The 18,379-nt window shown below is 46.2% G+C and overlaps 1 protein-coding gene across 1 annotated transcript; it reads left to right on the forward strand.

Annotated features, from left to right (window-relative positions):
* The first annotated feature begins 9,979 nt into the window (after nt 1–9,979).
* Nucleotides 9,980–16,051, forward strand: LOC138096937 (cationic amino acid transporter 3-like). The gene is made up of 11 exons (XM_068993168.1): nt 9,980–10,352; nt 11,170–11,331; nt 13,252–13,426; nt 13,630–13,742; nt 13,907–14,129; nt 14,283–14,422; nt 14,517–14,619; nt 14,810–15,006; nt 15,206–15,369; nt 15,649–15,757; nt 15,930–16,051. Exons 1-11 carry the CDS (start codon nt 9,980–9,982, stop codon nt 16,049–16,051), a joined length of 1,881 nt encoding a protein of 626 aa, XP_068849269.1.
* Nucleotides 16,052–18,379: the final 2,328 nt, after the last annotated feature.

Consider the following 18,379-nt stretch of genomic DNA (forward strand, 5'->3'; position numbering starts at 1 on the left):
TCACCAACTCAGAGGACATGAATTTGAGCAAACTCCAGGAAATAGTGGAGGACAAAGGAGCCTGGTTTGTAGTCCATGGGGTTGCAAAGAGTCAGACGCGACTTAGTGACTGAGCAAAAACAACCTTCCCTCGCACCGCCGGTAACCATTCGTTTGTTTTCTGGATCTGTGAGTCTGTTTCTCCTTTGATACATTTACTTGTATTTTTTTTTTATATTCCACATGCAAAAGATATCATGCAGTAACTGGAAGAATATTGAATCACTATGCTACACACCGGAAACTAATATTATAAACCAACTATATTTCAATAAACAAAGAACAAATAAACATCCATTCAGGAGGGAAAGCACCTTTTGAAAAAGTTGGGGTAATTTTTCTGCCATACCTAGAAGTGAAGCAGCTACGTGCATGCATGTGTCCCCTCCACCTTGAACTCCCCTCCCTCCCCGCCCCCATCTCACAGGGCACTGAGCCAAGCTCCCTGAGCTGGACTGCAGCTTCCCTCTAGCTACCAGCCTTACACACACTACTGTATATATGTCAGTGCTACTCTCTCAGTTCGTCTCACCCTCCCCTTCCCCACCTGCTTTACATGTCTGTTCTCTCGCCCGGCGTCTCTGTTCCTGCCCTGCATACAGGCTCATCTGTACCGTTTCTCTTGATTCCATCCGTATACATTAATGTATGCTATTTGTCTTTCTCTTTCTCACTTATTTCACGCTGTCCGTCCATATCTCTACAAATAACCCAGTCTCGTTTCTTTTCGTGGTGAGTGATAGTCCACCGTGCCTGTGTACCACGTCTTCTCTGCCCATCACAGTTAGGTTGCTTCCATGTGCTGGCGACCGCAAACAGTGCAGGAATAAACACTGGGGTACTCATGTCTTTCTGAATTGTTTTCCTCGTGTTACACACTCAGTAGTGGGATTCTGGATCATGCGGAAGTTCTGCTTTTTACGGAACCTTCGTGCTGTTCTCCGTCATGGCTGAATCAGTTTACATTCCCACCAACAGCACAAGAGGGTTGCCTTTTCTCCACATCCTCTCCAGCATTTACTGATGATGGCCATTCTGATCGGTGGGAGGTGATACCTCGCTGTCGTGTTGATTCCCATTTCTCTGATAATGAGCGATGTTGAGCATCTTTCTCTTCATGCGTTTGTTGGCCATCTGTGTGTCTTCTTTGGAGAAATGTCTGTTTAGGTCTTCTGCCCATTTTCTGGATTGGGTTGGAAAAGCACCCCTGTGAGTGTGGCAGGACTTAGCTCCATGTGCCCAAGGAGCCCTGGGGGAGTCTTGTCTGTCTGTGCATCTGGGTCACAGGCTGGCAGACCTCACTATGGGCTGCAGAACCTGCAGAGCCAGGGAACCTGCCCAGACCCCTCTGGGGGTGCAGGTGTCACCTGGAGAACAGTAACCTGGGAGATTCACATGCACAGGAGAAAATTCGCAGGTCAGCCTTCACTAGGGAAGAGTCTGGCACTCCAAAAAAGGATCAAAGCGAAAGTAGCAGAAACTACCCCTCAACCCCCCAAACACACACACACACACACACACAAGGAAACATCTCACAGGGCTGATCTCCCATCACAGAGAAGGAAAGAGCTCAGTGAGTGTCCAGTTAGCCTAGTTCTGCAGGACACCGCTGCAGATATCTGTGTCTCTACAGCAGCCTCCACAGTGCTGAGACGGGACCTCCATGAGGAGGGAGAGGAAACGTATGGGCAAAGAGGCCGATCAACGTTTCAAAGGGAGTGAAAGGGATTGCTCTCAACAGGGAACACAACCACATGCCTCCTTGAGCACCACAGCCGGGAATTTACCTCCTGCGTCCACGGGCACCCTCTGTGCTCCGAGTCCTTGACCCACGCCTCCCCCGCTCTCCAGGGACTCCTTGTGGGACCCTCCCCCTGCAGTGCCCAGGGGAGCCCGGGCTCAGAAAACCGACCCCCGCTCTGGGCGAAGGCGCCCACAAACTGGAGCCCTAGCGCCACTTTCCAGAAATCCAGAGACAGCTTTCCAGGAGGCAGCCTGGTGGGTTGTCAGAGCAGAGAGACAGAAAAGCTAAGAATTCTCCCACAAGAGGGAGCAAGAAAAGTGGAGTAGGTGTAGGGATAGAAAAAGAAAGATCCAGATAATACACCGCCATCGTTAAAAGAATACCGCAGCTGAACGTAACTGGGAAAGATTGAAGATGTCTGCTACTTCAAATGGGAGAGCGCCAATGGAAAACTACCAAAAAAGCATGAAACGTTAAAGAAACACACCATCACAGAAAGAATATAACCTGTTTCCAATAAGCTACAACATGGATGAACCTGTGGACACGTTACTAGGTGAAACAAGCCTGATAGAAAATGACAAATATCGAATGGCTCCCCTGAAGTGGTCAGAGCGATAGAGACAGGAGGTAGAGTGGTGATTGCCAGCAACTGTGGAGGAGAAAGGGGGAACTTTTGCCAGGGGGAACTTTTGCCAGCAACTGTGGAGGAGAAAGGGGGAACTTTTGTTGAATGTGTACAGTTTCGGTTTTGCAAGATGAAAAAAAGTTCTGGAGTTTGATTGCCCAAAATGTGAATGTTTTTAACGCTTCTGAACTGGACACTTAAAATGGTTACAATGCTAAATTATACATTATGTGTAATTTACTATAATAAACACCATCTCGGAACCACCCCCTGGGGGTAACCGCAGAAGAGTCAAGGGCTGATAACAACACTGCAGGTGTTTCCCAGCCCACCCCCACCCCAGCAACCCAGGGGTGAGGACTGTCTTCTGTGCTCAGGACTCCCGGCTTCGGTTCTTGGAGATGTCCCGGCTCCAGCCCCGCACGGCTTATCCTCAGCCTCCCTGACTGACCCAGGTCTCCAGGCTCTGCTCCAAGGATCCAGTAAGTCTCCGGTCAGCCTCTTCTGTGGGAGACTGGGCACTGAGTTCACATCCTCCTAAAGAGACCTCTGCAACCCCAGAGTGCAGGGAGTCAGCCCAGCTCCAGCCTGAAGGTGGAAAGACCCGTTTTACAGATGAAAGCAGGAGCTGGTGTCTGCGCTGTGTGTGTGTGTAAGGAAGGGTGGAGGGAGATTGGATCAGTGCCTTGAGGCTCTAAGACAATTTTTCCTTTTGTTCATATAATATTAGAGATCACCCTTATATAAGGTTTATGATGTAGGGTTGGTGATCATGCCCTAGTATAGATTTTATGATTTTAATCTCTTTTTACTGTGGGCGCTTCGAATCTATGGATTCTTCCTCTTCTGCAGATATTGGGGTAACTGTAAGGGACTTGAACACCCACAGATTTAGGTATATGTAAAGAATAAATGCATGATGACTTACATTCAGTTACTTTTGGGTTTGCTGTGCCCAAGTTTTATTATTTATCATGGGCAGTAATTTTTTTTTAATAGTGGTAAAATACGCAGAGGGCTTCCCAGGTGGCTCAGTGCTAAAGAATCTGCCTGCCAACGCAGGGGAGGCAGATTCAAGATCCTTCGTCTGGGAACTAAGGTCCTACATGCCCGGGGCTCCTGAGCCCACAGGGCCTGGAGCCTGCAGGCCACCACTGAAGGGAAGCCCGCAGGGAGCCTGCCACAAACAGTCCGCACGCTGCAACTAGGATCAGGGCTTGCGTGCTAACCCGCAGCAGTAGTGTCGGACTCTGCGACCCTGTGGACTCCAACTCTCCAGGCTCCTCTGTCCATGGGATTCTCCAGGCAAGAATACTGAGCGGATCTTCCCCACCCAGGTATCAAACCTGGGTCTCCCGCATTGCAGGCGGGTTCTTTACTGACTGTGCCACCGGGGAAGCCCCTAGGCTCAGAGACAGTCTGGCAACTGAGGCTCAGACGCTCCCCTGAGCTAAGGAGAAGGAGGTAGGGATCTGAGGCCTCAAGGGGGAGGAAGACAACTTATAGGAGGTCAGTGAACAGCTGCTTGCTCCTCCAGGCAGGCAAGTCCTTTTGAGATTAAAAGCTGTTCCCTGGTAACAGCTCTCTTCCTGGAGTAGGTCCTCTAATATAATTATTTTGAGCAGTTAAAGGAGAGACAAAGAACTCCTGAGTCCGCTGGGTCTGAATCGCCTTCAGCTCAAAACAACCCATATCCAAAGTGGGACATTTTGGGGAGATATATTCTCCTCCTCCTCACGTCTCTTCAAGTAACTCTCCCAGAAAATCTGAAATACTTTAAAAGTGTTATTTATGTGTGAAGAAACCAAAGTTCAGAGACGGACAACTTGCCTAACGTGTCGTTATATCACCCGCTTCCCCTCATTCTGTTGCTTCATGGAATTGGACTCCCAAGGCCAAGGGCGGATGGATATTCTTTTTTTTTTTTTTCTTTTATTGAAGTAAAGTTGATGTCTAATGTTGTGTTAATTTCAATTGTACAGCAAAGTGATTCAGTTATGTATACAGTTTTCATATTTTCAAAAATGTTTATTTGTCTGAGCCAACGCTTAGTTGTGGTATATGGAATCTAGTTCTCTGACCCGGGATGGGACCTGGGCCCCTTGATTTGGAACGTGGAGTCTTAGCTCCTGGCCCACCAGGGAAGCCCCTCTTTTTCATATTCTTTTCCTATGGTTTATCGCAGGATATTGAGTAGAGTTTCCTGGTCTCCACAGTAGGACTGTGCTGTTTAGGATGACTTTCCTGAGGACTTTGTGTCTCGCTTTCTCAGCAGATTGTACCCTCCTCCGCTGTGTCTAGGATGCTGAATCCATACGTTCACCAGTTCGTTCAGAAGCTGGTCACGGGCGGCCGCTGGAGCCCATAGAGAAGTCTGACAGTCCCATGGCTCATCAGAACACTCCACATTTTCAATACAGGATCCCACACAGCTCGGAGAACAATGAGAGGGCTGGTGCCTTATGGATGGTGCCAGTAAATAATTTCTCTGAGAGATAAGGACTGATACAGAATGGATTGAGTCAGACGACCTGAAATCTACTGGGCCACACCTAATGGAAGTTCTCAGCTTAATTCTCACTTATGATCTTACGAATACTGCCGGCTTTGTTATTTGTGTTTCTCCTGGTTCGCAAAATTGTTGTTTCTTCCACAACTGGCCTCTGATAAAATGATGACGTGTAGTTTCATATGAGATCAGTGCCGGTAACCGTGTAACTCTAAATGTTGGGAGAAGCAACAAGAGACCATAATGGTCATGAATTGCCACCCAACCCGTGGTTGAATTTATGACCGTACAGGAGCCCTGCCGACTGGAAACTGGCACCTGCCATCTACAAGGATTAAATCAGGAGCTGCTGCAGCTGCTGACCTTCAACACCCGCTGAGAGGAGTTTGGGGTGGAGATCAGGAATGAAGCAGTCTGTGCACTGGGAAAACTGGCAGAACAGGCTGTCAGAGAGTTGACTCTTTCAGTAGACTTTTTAAAATTTATTTTCAATCGGAGGATAATTTCTTTACAATGTTCTGTTGGTTTCTGCCATACAACAACGTGCATCAGCCATAGGTATACATGTGTCCCCTCCCTCTTGAACCTCCCTCTCACCCATCCCCCATCCCACCCCTCTAGGTTGGTTGTCACAGAGCGCTGGGTTGAGCTCCCTGTGTTACACAGCAACTTCCCATTAGCTGTCCATTTTGCACGTGGTAATGTATACGTTTGGGGGCTTACCTGGGGGCTTAGATGGTAAAGAATCTGCCTGCAATGCAAGAGACCCAGGTTTGATCCGTGGGTCTGGAAGATCCCCTGGAGAAGAGAATGGCAACCCACTCCAGTCTTCTCGCCTGGAGAATCCCATGAACGAAGGAGCCTGGAGGGCTACAGTCCACGGGGTCACAAAGAGCTGGACATGACTGAAATGACTTAGCACACACAGCATTTATGTTTCAATGCTATTCTATCAATTTGTCCCACCCGCTCCTTCCTCCACTGTGTCCACAAGTCAGGAGAAGATCTTATGAGCCCCGATTCTTTCATCTTTGCATACGTAGAAAAACAATGACGTCAATAAGGGTGGCACCTGCTTTGGCTATTGGGGAGAAAGCTACAGTTAAAAGTCAAAATGAAGTAGCTGCCGTGCAGACATCCAAGGAAATAGCTAGGTGATGCTAGGTGTGATCTCAGACAAGTGCTTGCATTGCCTAAAACGAGTTTTCTGAGTTGCATCAGACTAGGATGCCACATCCATTCACAGAACAATATCTGCTGGCAGCTAGTATCTGCAACCTTACTTTTTAAAGGTCTCTTTTTGTAGGTAGAACATTTTTAGACAATGAAATTGCTTTGGTCCCTTAAATTTTGCCTCAGGTGGTTTCTCAGAAGCTCTGTGATTAGCAAAGTGCTTGAAGCTGCCCTTTGGAACTCAGGGAAGGTTGTGGAGGCTGGAGCCTGCCTACAAGAAACAAGGGACAGAAATAATGCCTAGGAGCCCCATAGGGCCCTGAGGCAGGATCTAGGTAAGGCAGAATCCAGGCTGGGCATTTAGAATTTGACTCCTGTTTACATATCCTGAGGAAGGAGGCAGGTGGGCTCTAGGCTAGACATTTACAACCAGCCTTCTGTTGGCACTTCAAGATAGAAATGACAGGAAGATCGTAAGTAGCTGGACTTTGTCTCCTGCGGACTCTTACGATAACAATCGCAGCAGGGCTAAACTCTATTTGATTAAAAGATCAAGAGGTCACATATTTCCCACCCTTGGGACTGGGGAGACGCTGCGCATGCCCAGAAAGCCTCCTTGGGGGTCCAAAAGAAGGGGGCGCCATCCTGTAATAGGTGATGCCAAGGACCCCCTCACAGGGCTCTGGACTAAAATCCATCTTGCAAAGAAGTTGTACATGTGTTTTGGGGAGGATGCTAGGGCAGGGCAGGTATGGAAAAAGAAACCAGACAATTGGCCAAAGGTGAACAAATCTGGAAGAAGTGCCCTGCGTGAATGACTTAACTGCCCTTTTGTGGGGCTCCTCCTCCTCAAGGGAAGGCCCACATCTCTTCTCTCCAGGTGTGCAACTCCGCCTCCCTTTGGTCTGAACTGAACAAGCAGTTTCTCTGTGCCTCTGGCTTGTTGGGCTGTGTCTCTAATAGACTTTGTACACTTTTTCTTTCTTTGTGTGTGTGTGTGTGTGTGTGTGTGTTTACAGCTTTTGACTCCTTGAGAAACGAATTTATCAATGGGGACGAGAGCCAGAGGAACCTTGTCTCTAACCTGTGGACCCTGGTGGACCAGCAGCTAGGATTCCTGGTTTTCCCCCAGAAATTGGACCCCGAATTCCTGGGCAGAGAACTAAGCCACCACTCACGCCTGACTCTATCCGAGAACGTCTGATGCTGAGACCCAGGATTTCAAGGTAAACTGCAGGTCTCCGCAGACTACTGGCTGGAGACCTCTGAGTTTCTCTCTCTCCCCTGAGAACTTGCTTGCTCTCACTCTCTGCTTTGTTCTCCTTCCAAGATCCGCAGGGCTACAGGTCCGCTCAGTGAAGGAGCCCAAGTCATGTTCTTCTCTCTCCTCTCTCCGTCTTTCACTGGCTCTGCAGGAACTACAACTCCCAGCATGCCCTGTGCCCATCCTCTTCAACACTGAGAGCAACGTAAGGGGGACCATAGCTTGGCACCTGCCACTGCCTCCAACAAATTGCTCCCTGCTACACACTGCACTTTTATTTCCCAGGAGTAGAAAAATTACAACCCCCAGCCCCCACAGTCAGTCTTCCATGTCTTTCTCCACAAGCAACCCACCAGCAGGCAAATTCTTCTTGTCCTGTGATTTTCTTTACTCGAGAAGTAAAGAATTTACTTGATTTTACTAATTTACTAATTAGAATTTACTAATTTACTTGAGAAGCAAGGTTTCTTTTTCACCTAAGCCTTATGTCCCCTTCAGTTTTACCTTAGACACCAAACAAACGGAGTGATAGACCTGGGGCTATTTCTGCTGTTTTCTCTCCCACTGTGCTCCGTGTGCACAAATCCGCTGTGAGACTGCTCCCAGCACTTGGCCCTCAGGTCCTGAGCCCTGTGGCCTTCTCCCTTGTAGCCACCTCCAGTTCCGCCAGCAGCTCTCCGCCACTCCAGGCTGCGACAGCGCGTGCACCGCAAGGGGCACAGCCTACTGAGCTGACCTCACCGCTACGGCAGATGCTCCTCAAGGGGCACCTCGGTGACACTGGCACTGGTTCAAATGTTCCCTCGACACCCCCACTCCACCCCCGCACCTGGGAACCCCTCATGGGAGGGACTGGGTCAACTACAGACTTCTGGTCAGTGAGCAATGGGCGAGTAGAGGACTCTCAGAATTCCAGCACGCACAGGATTCGAAGGAAATTCAGAGGGCAGTCTGGGTCTCCCTCAGGGGCCCCCAAGTCGTGTTTCTGGGAGGCTGGGCTTCATTTCTAGGAGCGCTGTTCTTGGTTGCCAGTTGTTCAACCTGGGACATTGTCCTTTTTAAGCCAGATGGGCCAAGAAAGGGGAAACTTAGATTTGTTTTAATGATCACTGGTCTTTATTTAAGTTGAGGGATGGAAAATGACCTTAAAAATTAGGTCTCTGGATTATAATATTATTCTATCTTATAATAATATAGTATCTTACAATTAAATCTTTGTTGCCATGGATGGGAAAATAAACTGATGTTCTATTCATTCTAAATAATCCCCTTCTAGTTTTTCCCAGCTCTCGGAGGGGAGCCAAGCTGCCCCAAACCTGCAAGTTCCCTTACTGCTTCAGATTCTTTGGATTAAAATTAGACCCCCTTCTTTCCAGAGAAACAGTCTTTGCTGGTACAACATTTTATCAGCCACTTTCCCCCTGTTATCAGGGCCAATTTGAGAACTCTCTGGTCTAAAATTAACCTATGAACCTATGACTACAGAAAAGAAAGAAGATATTTTATTCTAACATTGTATGGCCACAATATTCTCTGGACTCTGGAGAAATGACCCTTAAAGAACAACTCTTGCTAGGAGAACATGATTTCCTCTCCCTATGCCTTGAGACCAGGGCTTTTAGAAACACTTATCTAAGCCATGTCTAAGTTCTGAGACTGAGGCTAAAACATGGAAGAATCATTTAAAAGTTTTACTTATTACTTATTTAAAAACTTTATAAAAATTTTACATAAATAGATTTATTTTAAAGAGCAGCTGTATTTTACTGTTACAGTTATTTACAAACTAGTGAGTTTCATATTGTAATAGCTGATTCATGGCTAAGTTTAGAAAATGAAACTGTGAGGTCTCTGTCTGGATTTACGTACGTCTCAGTATGTGTCTTTGTTTTTGGATAATGTTGCTGATTTGTAAAGGAGCACTATTAAGTTGGCTTACAGAAAAGAAAGCAAATAATTCTAAATACAAGAATGAAGCTAAATGCAGGTTCACATGCTCTGGGAAATATTCAGTGTTAAACTGATATCTGACCTTAAAGTCAGTTTAAGTTTGTTTAATATAGACATCTTCAGAGTCATCAATATTAAGCATAATAATTTTACTGTAACTGGGTTGCCTGAAAGTCGCTAAATTTATGTTACAACATTTGTTAGCAAGAAAATTGGTTTGGTATAGGATAAAAGTTTTTGAATGAACACTTTAGAAATAATTATGTTTTAGCTTTTCTAGGTTTTAAGAGTTGAGGATTCTATCTGAAATATATAGGTAAAGCTACTAGAAATAGTAACGGAAGCATTTTAATATTCAACAGGAAAGTAGGATATGTATTTTCAGTAAAGAAGATACGAGGAATAAAATCACACTTCATTAAGAGAAGTGCTCCCCCTCGCTTCTCTTCAAGCAACTCTTTCCGTTACTTTGAAACATCTTAAAAGATTCACTTAGGTTTAAGGAACCACATCCCAGAGATAGAGAACTCGCTCCATCTGCCCTCTTACCACCTGTTCCCATCACCCTATCACTCCGTGGAACTGGACTCCCAGGGCCAAGGGCAGGCGGACATTCTTGACGGGTTGCTATGCTGTTTTCTCAGCAGATCTGAGCCTCCTCGATTCTCTAGGATGTTGTGTCAGGATGTTCACCAGTTTGGTCAGAAGCTGATCCGTAGGCGGCGGCTGGAGCCCAGGGAGGAGTCTGAGAGGGGCAGGGCCCACTGTCTGAACACCATAGACCTGACAGCTCTGGGTGTGAGCGGTACCCTAGGAGCTGGCGTGTACATCGTGGTTGGAGAAGTGGCTGCGTACGAAGCGGGACCAGCGATCGTCATCTGCTTCTTGCTGGCCGGCCTGTCAACTCTTTTGTCCGGGCTCTGCTACGCGGAGTTGGTGGCCCGGGTACCACGCTCCGGTTCTGCGTATCTCTATAGCTACGTCACCATGGGAGAACTGTGTGCCTTCATCATTGGCTGGAACCTCATCCTGTCCTTTGTCATCGGTGAGACGGTGGGGTGGGGGAAGGGGTGGGGCTTAAGATCAGGAAATTCAGAGTGGGTATTTGAGTCCTCACTGATTCATGAGAACTTCGTTAATCCACCTTGAGGGGGGGCTTGGGTAACGTGGCAGGAAACCCTTATAACTGTATTCTAGTTAGGTCAGCTCTGCTCTCCTTAAATGACTGAACCAAGAACTGAGCAGGAAAAGGAACTGAAAAGAGTGGGTGATTAAGGAGGCATGTCCCCCAGGCCCTTCCCCTCACCATACTGAAGTCTCTGCTCCGCTGTTTCCTTTGTGGGATTTTTGTTTACAATTCAACTTAAATTGTCACCCCCATTTCCTGGTCCTCTAGGTCCCACTTCCCTGTTATAGTTTTTAGCCTCATATTAATCTCCTCCTAACATATTAAATAGTTGGCCTGTTTTGTGAATCATCTGGGTCTACTCTGAGTGCCAGGTTGCTTGAGTAACATCCAACTCTTTGCGATCCCATGGACTGTAGCCCACCAGGCTCCTCTGTCCATGGGATTCTCCAGGCAAGAACACTGAAGTGGGTTGCCATTTCCTACCACTGAGGATCTCCCCAACCCAGGGATTGAACCTCCATCTCTTACGTCTCCTGCATTGGCAGGCAGCTTCTTCACCATTAGTGCCGCTTGTGAAGGGTGTACCCTCTCCACTCTATAAAAGAGAACTTTGTAAGATTAGGTATTTTGTCTGTTTTTCACCTCCCCCCCCACCCCCACCACCAGAACATCCCATGGTACATGATAAGGGTTCAATTTCTCTTTGTCAGTGAGGGTTCTCTTGCTGCTGCAGGCACCGCCAGTGAAGCCAAGGCCTGGAGCATCGCCTTTGACAGTCTCATTGGGAACCACATCTCTCAGGCGCTCCAGGGAACTTTCTCTCCATATATGCCCTACTTCCTGGCCAGGCATCCAGACTTTTTTGCCCTGCTCCTGGTGCTGCTGCTCACAGGAGAGACAGGGCTCAGAGATAGAACGGGAAGAGTGGGATGTGGAGGGGGAGTTGAGGTGAAGAAAGCTTGGAGTTCCAGAATGGTGGGATAATTCAGTTCAGTCGCTCAGTCATGTCCAGGTCTTTGCAACCCCATGAAACGCAGCACACCAGGCCTCCCTATTCATCACCAACTCCCAGAGTTTGCCCAAACTCATGTCCATTGAGTCGGTGATGCCATCCAGCCATCTCATCCTCTGTCATCCCCTTCTCCTCCTTTCCCAGCATCAGGGTCTTTTCCAATGAGTCAGCTCTTCACATCAGGTAGGACTGGAGTGAACTGAGATAGGAGAGACAAGAAGCCAAGATACAAACCATTGGTTTTCGCCCTTGGCACTACTGACATTCTGGGCACTACATCATTCTTCAATGTCAGGGAGCTGTCTTATTCATTGTGAACTGTCTTTTCAGTCATTGTCAGCTGTTGATTAGCACCCTCAGTCTTTACTTACTAGATAACAGCAATGCCCACCAGCCAAATTATGACAATCGGAATGCCTCAAGATATTGCCAAGTCTCTTCAGAGACAAAATCATCCCCACCTGATAATCATTTACTTTAGGCCTACAAGTTTCTTCCCTGTACTGAGACTGAAGATATTTGTTTATTTGAGTGGAAATTCCCACAAAACAAAATTAATCATTTACCATGTCCCCGCAGATGTTTTTGCGATATAATTGAGATTGTTATTGTTGTTCTGTCACTAAGTCACCTCCAACTCTTTGCGACCCCATGAACTGAGGTACACCAGGCTTCCCTGTCCTTCACTATCTCCCTGAGTTTGCTCAAACTCATGTCCGTTGAGTTGATGATGCCATCCAACCATCTCTGTCATCCCCTTCTCCTCCTGCCTTCAGTCTTTCCCAGCATTAGCATCTTTTCCAGTGAGTTGGTTCTTCATATCAGGTGGCCAAACTATTGGAGCTTTAGCTTCAACATCAGTCCTTCTGGTGAATATTCAGAGCTGATTTCCTTTAGGACTGACTGGCTTGATCTCGTTGCTGTCCAGGGAGCTCTCAAGAGTCTTCTCCAGCAGCACAGTTTGAAAGCATCAACTGTTTGGTGCTTAGGCTTCTTTATGGTTCAACTCTCACTTTTATACATAACTACTGGAAAAACTGCAACTTTGTTTACAGACCTTTGTTGGCAAAGTGATGTCTCTGCTTTTTAAGGTGCTGTCTAGGCTTGTCGTAGCTTGTCTTAATTGAGATACAATATTACATAATTTTAAGATGTATCAAGTGATGTTGATCGATGTGTTTATTGTGAGATGATCGCCACAATAAGAAATTAGCCATCTTTTGGTAACGATAACCCTGTATGTGAGATGGCAAAAGAGACACAGATGTATAGAACAGACTTTTGGATTCTGTGGAAGAGGGAGAGGGTGGGATGGTTTGGGAGAATGGCATTGAAACATGTATAATATCATGTAAGAAACGAATCACCAGTCTAGGTTCGATGCAGGATACAGGATGCTTGGGGCTGGTGCACTGGGATGACCCAGAGAGATGGTACGGGGAGGGAGGTGGGAGGGGGGTTCAGGATTGGGAACTCATGTACCCCCGTGGTGGATTCATGTTGATGTATGGCAAAACCAATACAGTATTGTAAAGTAAAATAAAGTAAAATTTAAAAAAAAGAAATTAGCCATCTTAATGTGTACCATTCAGTGGCACTTAGTAAACTCACAGTGTCGTGCAGACATCTCCATGCAGCTCCAAACATCTTCATCACTACAGAAGGAACCCCTGTGCCCGCTGAGCAGTCACTGTCTACCTTTCACCCACCCATAAACCCCAGTCTATGACAACCACTAGTTTTCTTTGTATGTCTACGGATTTAGTTATTGTGGATGCCTCATATTCCATCTTTCCACAGGACTACTGGTTCTTGGACTTCAAGAATCAGTCATGCTTAACAAAGTGTTTGCATTCTTGAACCTTGCTATTCTCATCTTCATCGTCATCTCTGGCTTCATTAAGGGAGACCTGCACAACTGGAACCTCACAGAACAGGACTACACGTTGAACACATCTGCATCCACTGACACCTCGAGGTTAGGGGAGTCCTCTTGGCTGAATAATGTCTATGTGTGTGATACGCACAGCTGGGAACGTGGTGGGGACCGAAGGTATTGGGGCTGATGAATCCGATGGTGGAGTCATGGAGTCCAGGAGTTGTGATAGTAACTGAGGAAAGAAGTAGAGATGGCTGAACTCACCTCACCCATGTTCTTCCTCATTCATTCTCTCATCACAGCTTGGGTCCTCTGGGTGCTGGAGGGTTTACACCTTTTGGCATTGAAGGGATTCTCCATGGAATAGCAACATGCGTCTATGCTTTTGATGGCTTTGATGTCATTGCTACTACAGGTAACGTGGTCACTGTGTTTCTTATCAAGGGTCTGGGCAGGTTGGGCTCCCCTTGGGCATAGGGATTGGAAGAAGTCTAGACTGCGTTTGGAGGTGAAAGGTAATTGGATTTTGTGGTTTCATTCCAGTGTGTTTACTGACCTAATACTCCACCCATCTCGCAGGAGTAGAAGCCAGAAAGCCTCAGTTTTCCATCCCCATTAGCATCGTGGTCACGATCTTCATCTGCTTTTTGGTGTATGTTGGTGGCTCAGCAGCACTCACCCTCATGGTGCCCTACTACCAGATTCATCCTGAGAGCCTCCTGCCGCGGGCTTTCCTCGGTGTTGGGTGGGGCCCTCTAAGATGGGTCCTGGCTGCCCTCACCATCTGCGCTCTTTCATCCAAGTCAGTGTCAAAGCTTTTTCTCCACCCTCTGTCAGATTATCAGACATCGTAGCTTCGGATTGAGAAACAGCTTACCCCATGTAGACTAGGGAGCAGAAACCCCAGCCTCTCACGCTTCTCCCCTTCCTCCCACGTGCCCACTTTCTCTCCCAGCCTCCTGGGCACCATGTTCCCTATGTTTCGTGTGATCTACACAATGGCAGAGGATGGGCTCCTTTTCAGGAGACTTGCCCAAATCCATGCCCGCACACGAACCGCCATCTGGACCATCTTGGCTTCTGGAAGTCTTGCAGGTGAATAAACAATAATTCTTTGATCAGTTTTCTTAACTTGCATATTTCCACTATCTCACTCTCTCCCCCCACCTTGTTTGTGCCCTGATTTTAGCGGTCATGGCACTACTCTTTGAGCTCACTGATCTTGCGGACCTCACGTCAACTGGGACCCTGCTCGCTTACTCCCTGGTGGCCTTTTCTGTGCTTGTCCTCAGGTGAGACCCCACAACACACTGACTGGGGCTCTTTGACTGGTGGGGACTGATGTGAAGATGATCCTCTTCTGCCTTCATGCTGCCTTCAAAATGACAAACGATCATTAATTTGGGGAAGAGATGGAATCATCTGGGTGATTTTGGATGAGTAGGGGATACTATTAATACTGCCTTAATATTTCTAATTCAGGTATCAACCAGAACAGAATTTAAGCCAGAATGAGACAGCAGAAGAGGAAATAGATATTCCTCAGCTAGAAGCAAGACCTCTACAATCTGTACCTGAAGCAGAAAATTCAAGGATTCTGAAGACTCTGTGGTTCCCTCCCAGCACCATCCCCACTCGGAAGTCTGGGCGGATTGTCTATGGATGTGCCTTCCTGCTTGGTGAGCAGTGGGGTTTCTCTTTGGCTGTATTCCAAATTTGACAGTATGGGGAGGGCAGTGTGTTTTGGGCAGTTGAGGAGGAATCTTGGAGAGATAATGGCCCTTCCTGAGGTGGGCAGTTTTGAGATGGGTGTGACCCAAGGTCCTGATGTCTTTGTCTTCTGGGTCCAGCCTGTTCTCCTCCTCCTTGACTTTGCAGTTCTCCTGCTGATGGTCCTGAGCCTGATCCTGGCCCTGTTGACCAGCCGTGTATTCTCTGGACTCTCAGTGTACATGACAGTGGCTGTGCTGCTGCTGCTCATCATTGGGGTCACGGCCATCATCCTGAGGCAGCCCCAGAACCCCTCTCCTCTTCACTGCAAGGTAAGTGACCTTACGTATCCCAGCTCTCCACCTTGAGGAATGAAGGCTGCCTGCTCTGACATCTAAATGCTGTAGGCTGGATCAGGAGTTGCTCCCAGAGGGAAGCTGCTAAAACCAACTGACCCTTTCCTGATCCATGCTCAGCGCTTTACACACACAATCTCAGTAGGCACTGAACACACAGCCTGCATTGAACTGGACCCTTCCTGCCCACGTGGAGTAGGGTCTCCCTTTCAGATGTCTGGGGTGTGTTCAGGGATGAATTGACTTTGTCCCCAGGTCCTTTGTTGGCCCATCCTCCCACTGGTGAGCATCTTTGTCAACGTTTACTTGATGATGCAGATGAACACTAGGACCTGGGTCCAGTTTGGCCTCTGGATGGGGATTGGTGAGTGTCTTTCTTGGAAACTGAGGCCCCTTGAGTGACTGAACCCAAGTGTCTCCCTGCTACCTCTCCCCTAAGCTGTCAGACATGACAGAAGGCAGAGGACACCTGCTGGGCTTTCATTAAGTGAGGAGAGCTCCTACTGTCCCTTCTCACTGTCTCATCTCCCTACTAGGATCTGTTGTATACTTTGGATTTGGGATCCGACACAGCCTGGGGGAGAATGATGATCAACAGCCACCGGCCTCCAATCCCCACATGCTTGACGGAAACATCCCTGGTGATGAATCTTCTTAACCACAGGACATAGACGCTGTGTGGAATCCCTCCAGACTCAGAAGTATCTTCCGGTTCAAGTGGCACTTTGAGCCTCTATGGAGCCTGAAGGTGAAATGCATTTACAGCCATGTGCTTATTGCCAGCAGATAAATGACTTTACTTTTGAATAATTTTGAAGTAAACTTTTCAAAGCAAAATATATATTCAGAAAAGCACATGCTTCATAAGTGAGCCTCAAGGTGAATTTTCACAAAGAAAGTACAACAAAATAACCATCAACCAGAGAAAGTACTAAAGTATTAATGGGTGTATAAGAAGCACCTTCTTGTGTCTATTTCCACTGAAAATACAGATATTGTGACCTGGGAAGGAAATGCAGGTAAGTATATTTCCTGTCCAGGGTTATACTTTAAACATTAGGACATAAATAGGTTGGAAATAAAAGGAAGGGAACAAACACGTTGTACAAACAGTAACACAAGAATGCTAGGGCAGCTATCTTATTATAGAACAAAGTAGAGTTTAAGAAAAAGAGAATAACAGATAAAGTGGATCGTTGAATAATGATAAAGGGAAATGCTGATTTTAATCTCTTCCCCCAGCTTACTGAGATGTAGTGTAACATCATCCAAATGATCATTTCTCTTTACTCTTCTGTGGTAGAACATTAGAGTTGCACAACAGAGTTGATGAGAAAAAGTTCTTAATTGAAGAAACAACAAGGACACCTGCATTGCTAGAGGAAGGGGGATGGGATGGGGAGTAATAGTTGGTTGATGAATGCTTACAGTCGGGTGAAGCTAAAAGATGGAAAACGAAGCTGTGAAACAAGATGAAAAGTGGTTGCTGCAGAACAGACTGCTCGAAACTGAGGTCATGGACTTGCATGATGTCGGTGATAATGATATAGAGGGTTGTTTGTGGGAATGAACAACTGAAGTAGAGTAAAAGGGGACTGGAAGTCCAGAAACTAAACAGCAAAATTATCAGGTGGATTAAAGAGTAAATGCAGGAAGATTAACAGAATTATAGATATCACTATCTAGCGAGTTCTAATGAAATTATTGGCTGAGAAATGAATGGGGACTGAAGCTGTCAGGTGAAACTTTGATGGAGGAGGTTGACATCACCTGATTGTCATTCTTCCCTTACTGATGTGGGACACCCAGGTCCTGTGCTACCCCATGAGCTGTGACAAGCAGTACAGAACACTTCCTGGAACATAGCCTTGATGACAAACTGCATCAGAATACAATCAAGCCTCGAGAGCGACTCCCAGCTCAGAGCAGATATAAAGGATAGACTCACATTTCAACTGAAAATGCAATCAGGCAAAACCAGAATGTGGGTAATTCTCCAGGAAAGAAAATGGTGCATTTTTATAACTATTAAATGGTATGGGGAGTTCCCTGGTGGTCTAGTCATTAGGACTCCATTTTTCCCCTGCAGACTGTGCGAGTTCTGTCCCAAATGGGGGAATTAAGATCCTACAAGCTGCACAGTGCAACCAATAAAATAAGTGATGTGACCCAAATTGGAGATTCATTCATTAATCAAATATGATTACCCATACAGGTATACACTGGGAATATTGCTGGTTGGGTCCAGATGACCCAATAAAAAAAATTGGCAATAAAAGGAGTCATACACAAATTTTTTAGTTTCCCCATGCATCTAAAAGTCACGTTTTTAAAAAGTTACATTATGCGATGCTCTACTCAGTGTGCACTAGCATTTTGTTTAAAAAAGAAAGTACACACCTTGATTTAAAAATATTTTTTCTAAAATATGGTAAACATCAAGTGATAACACAGTGGTCACAAATCAATTTGTAAAACATGCAGTATTTGTAAAAAGTGAAGCATGTGTATACATGTGAATATATCTGTACATAGTAACATATGTATAATTAAATGCATAAAATATGTATCTATATAAAATATATGTATTAAAATATACTTTAAATGTTCACGGTTTCTATGAAATTCACTGCATTTAGGTGTCTTGTATTTTTATTTGCTAAATCTGTCCACCTCTTGGTCTCTTTGTACGCTCTCTGTGTTCTAATCGCCTCTTCTTACGAGGATATCAGTCATATTGGGTTAGGGCCAACTCTAATGACCTCATTTAGATTTAGCTACCTCTTTAAGGCCCTCTCACCAAATACAGTCACATTCTGTGGTCCTGGAGGTTAGGGTTTCAACAGAGGAATTTGAGAACAGGGAAATGCATTCAACTCACAACACTTTTGACCACCATTTTCTCCCCAGCAGCTGAAACAGTGTCTGAAATGCAGAAAATGTTCTATTATATTTGATGAGATATATAATAAAAGAATCACATGTA

The sequence above is a fragment of the Capricornis sumatraensis genome, chromosome 20 (genome assembly GCF_032405125.1).
Source record: "Capricornis sumatraensis isolate serow.1 chromosome 20, serow.2, whole genome shotgun sequence".
Taxonomy (NCBI): domain Eukaryota; kingdom Metazoa; phylum Chordata; class Mammalia; order Artiodactyla; family Bovidae; genus Capricornis; species Capricornis sumatraensis.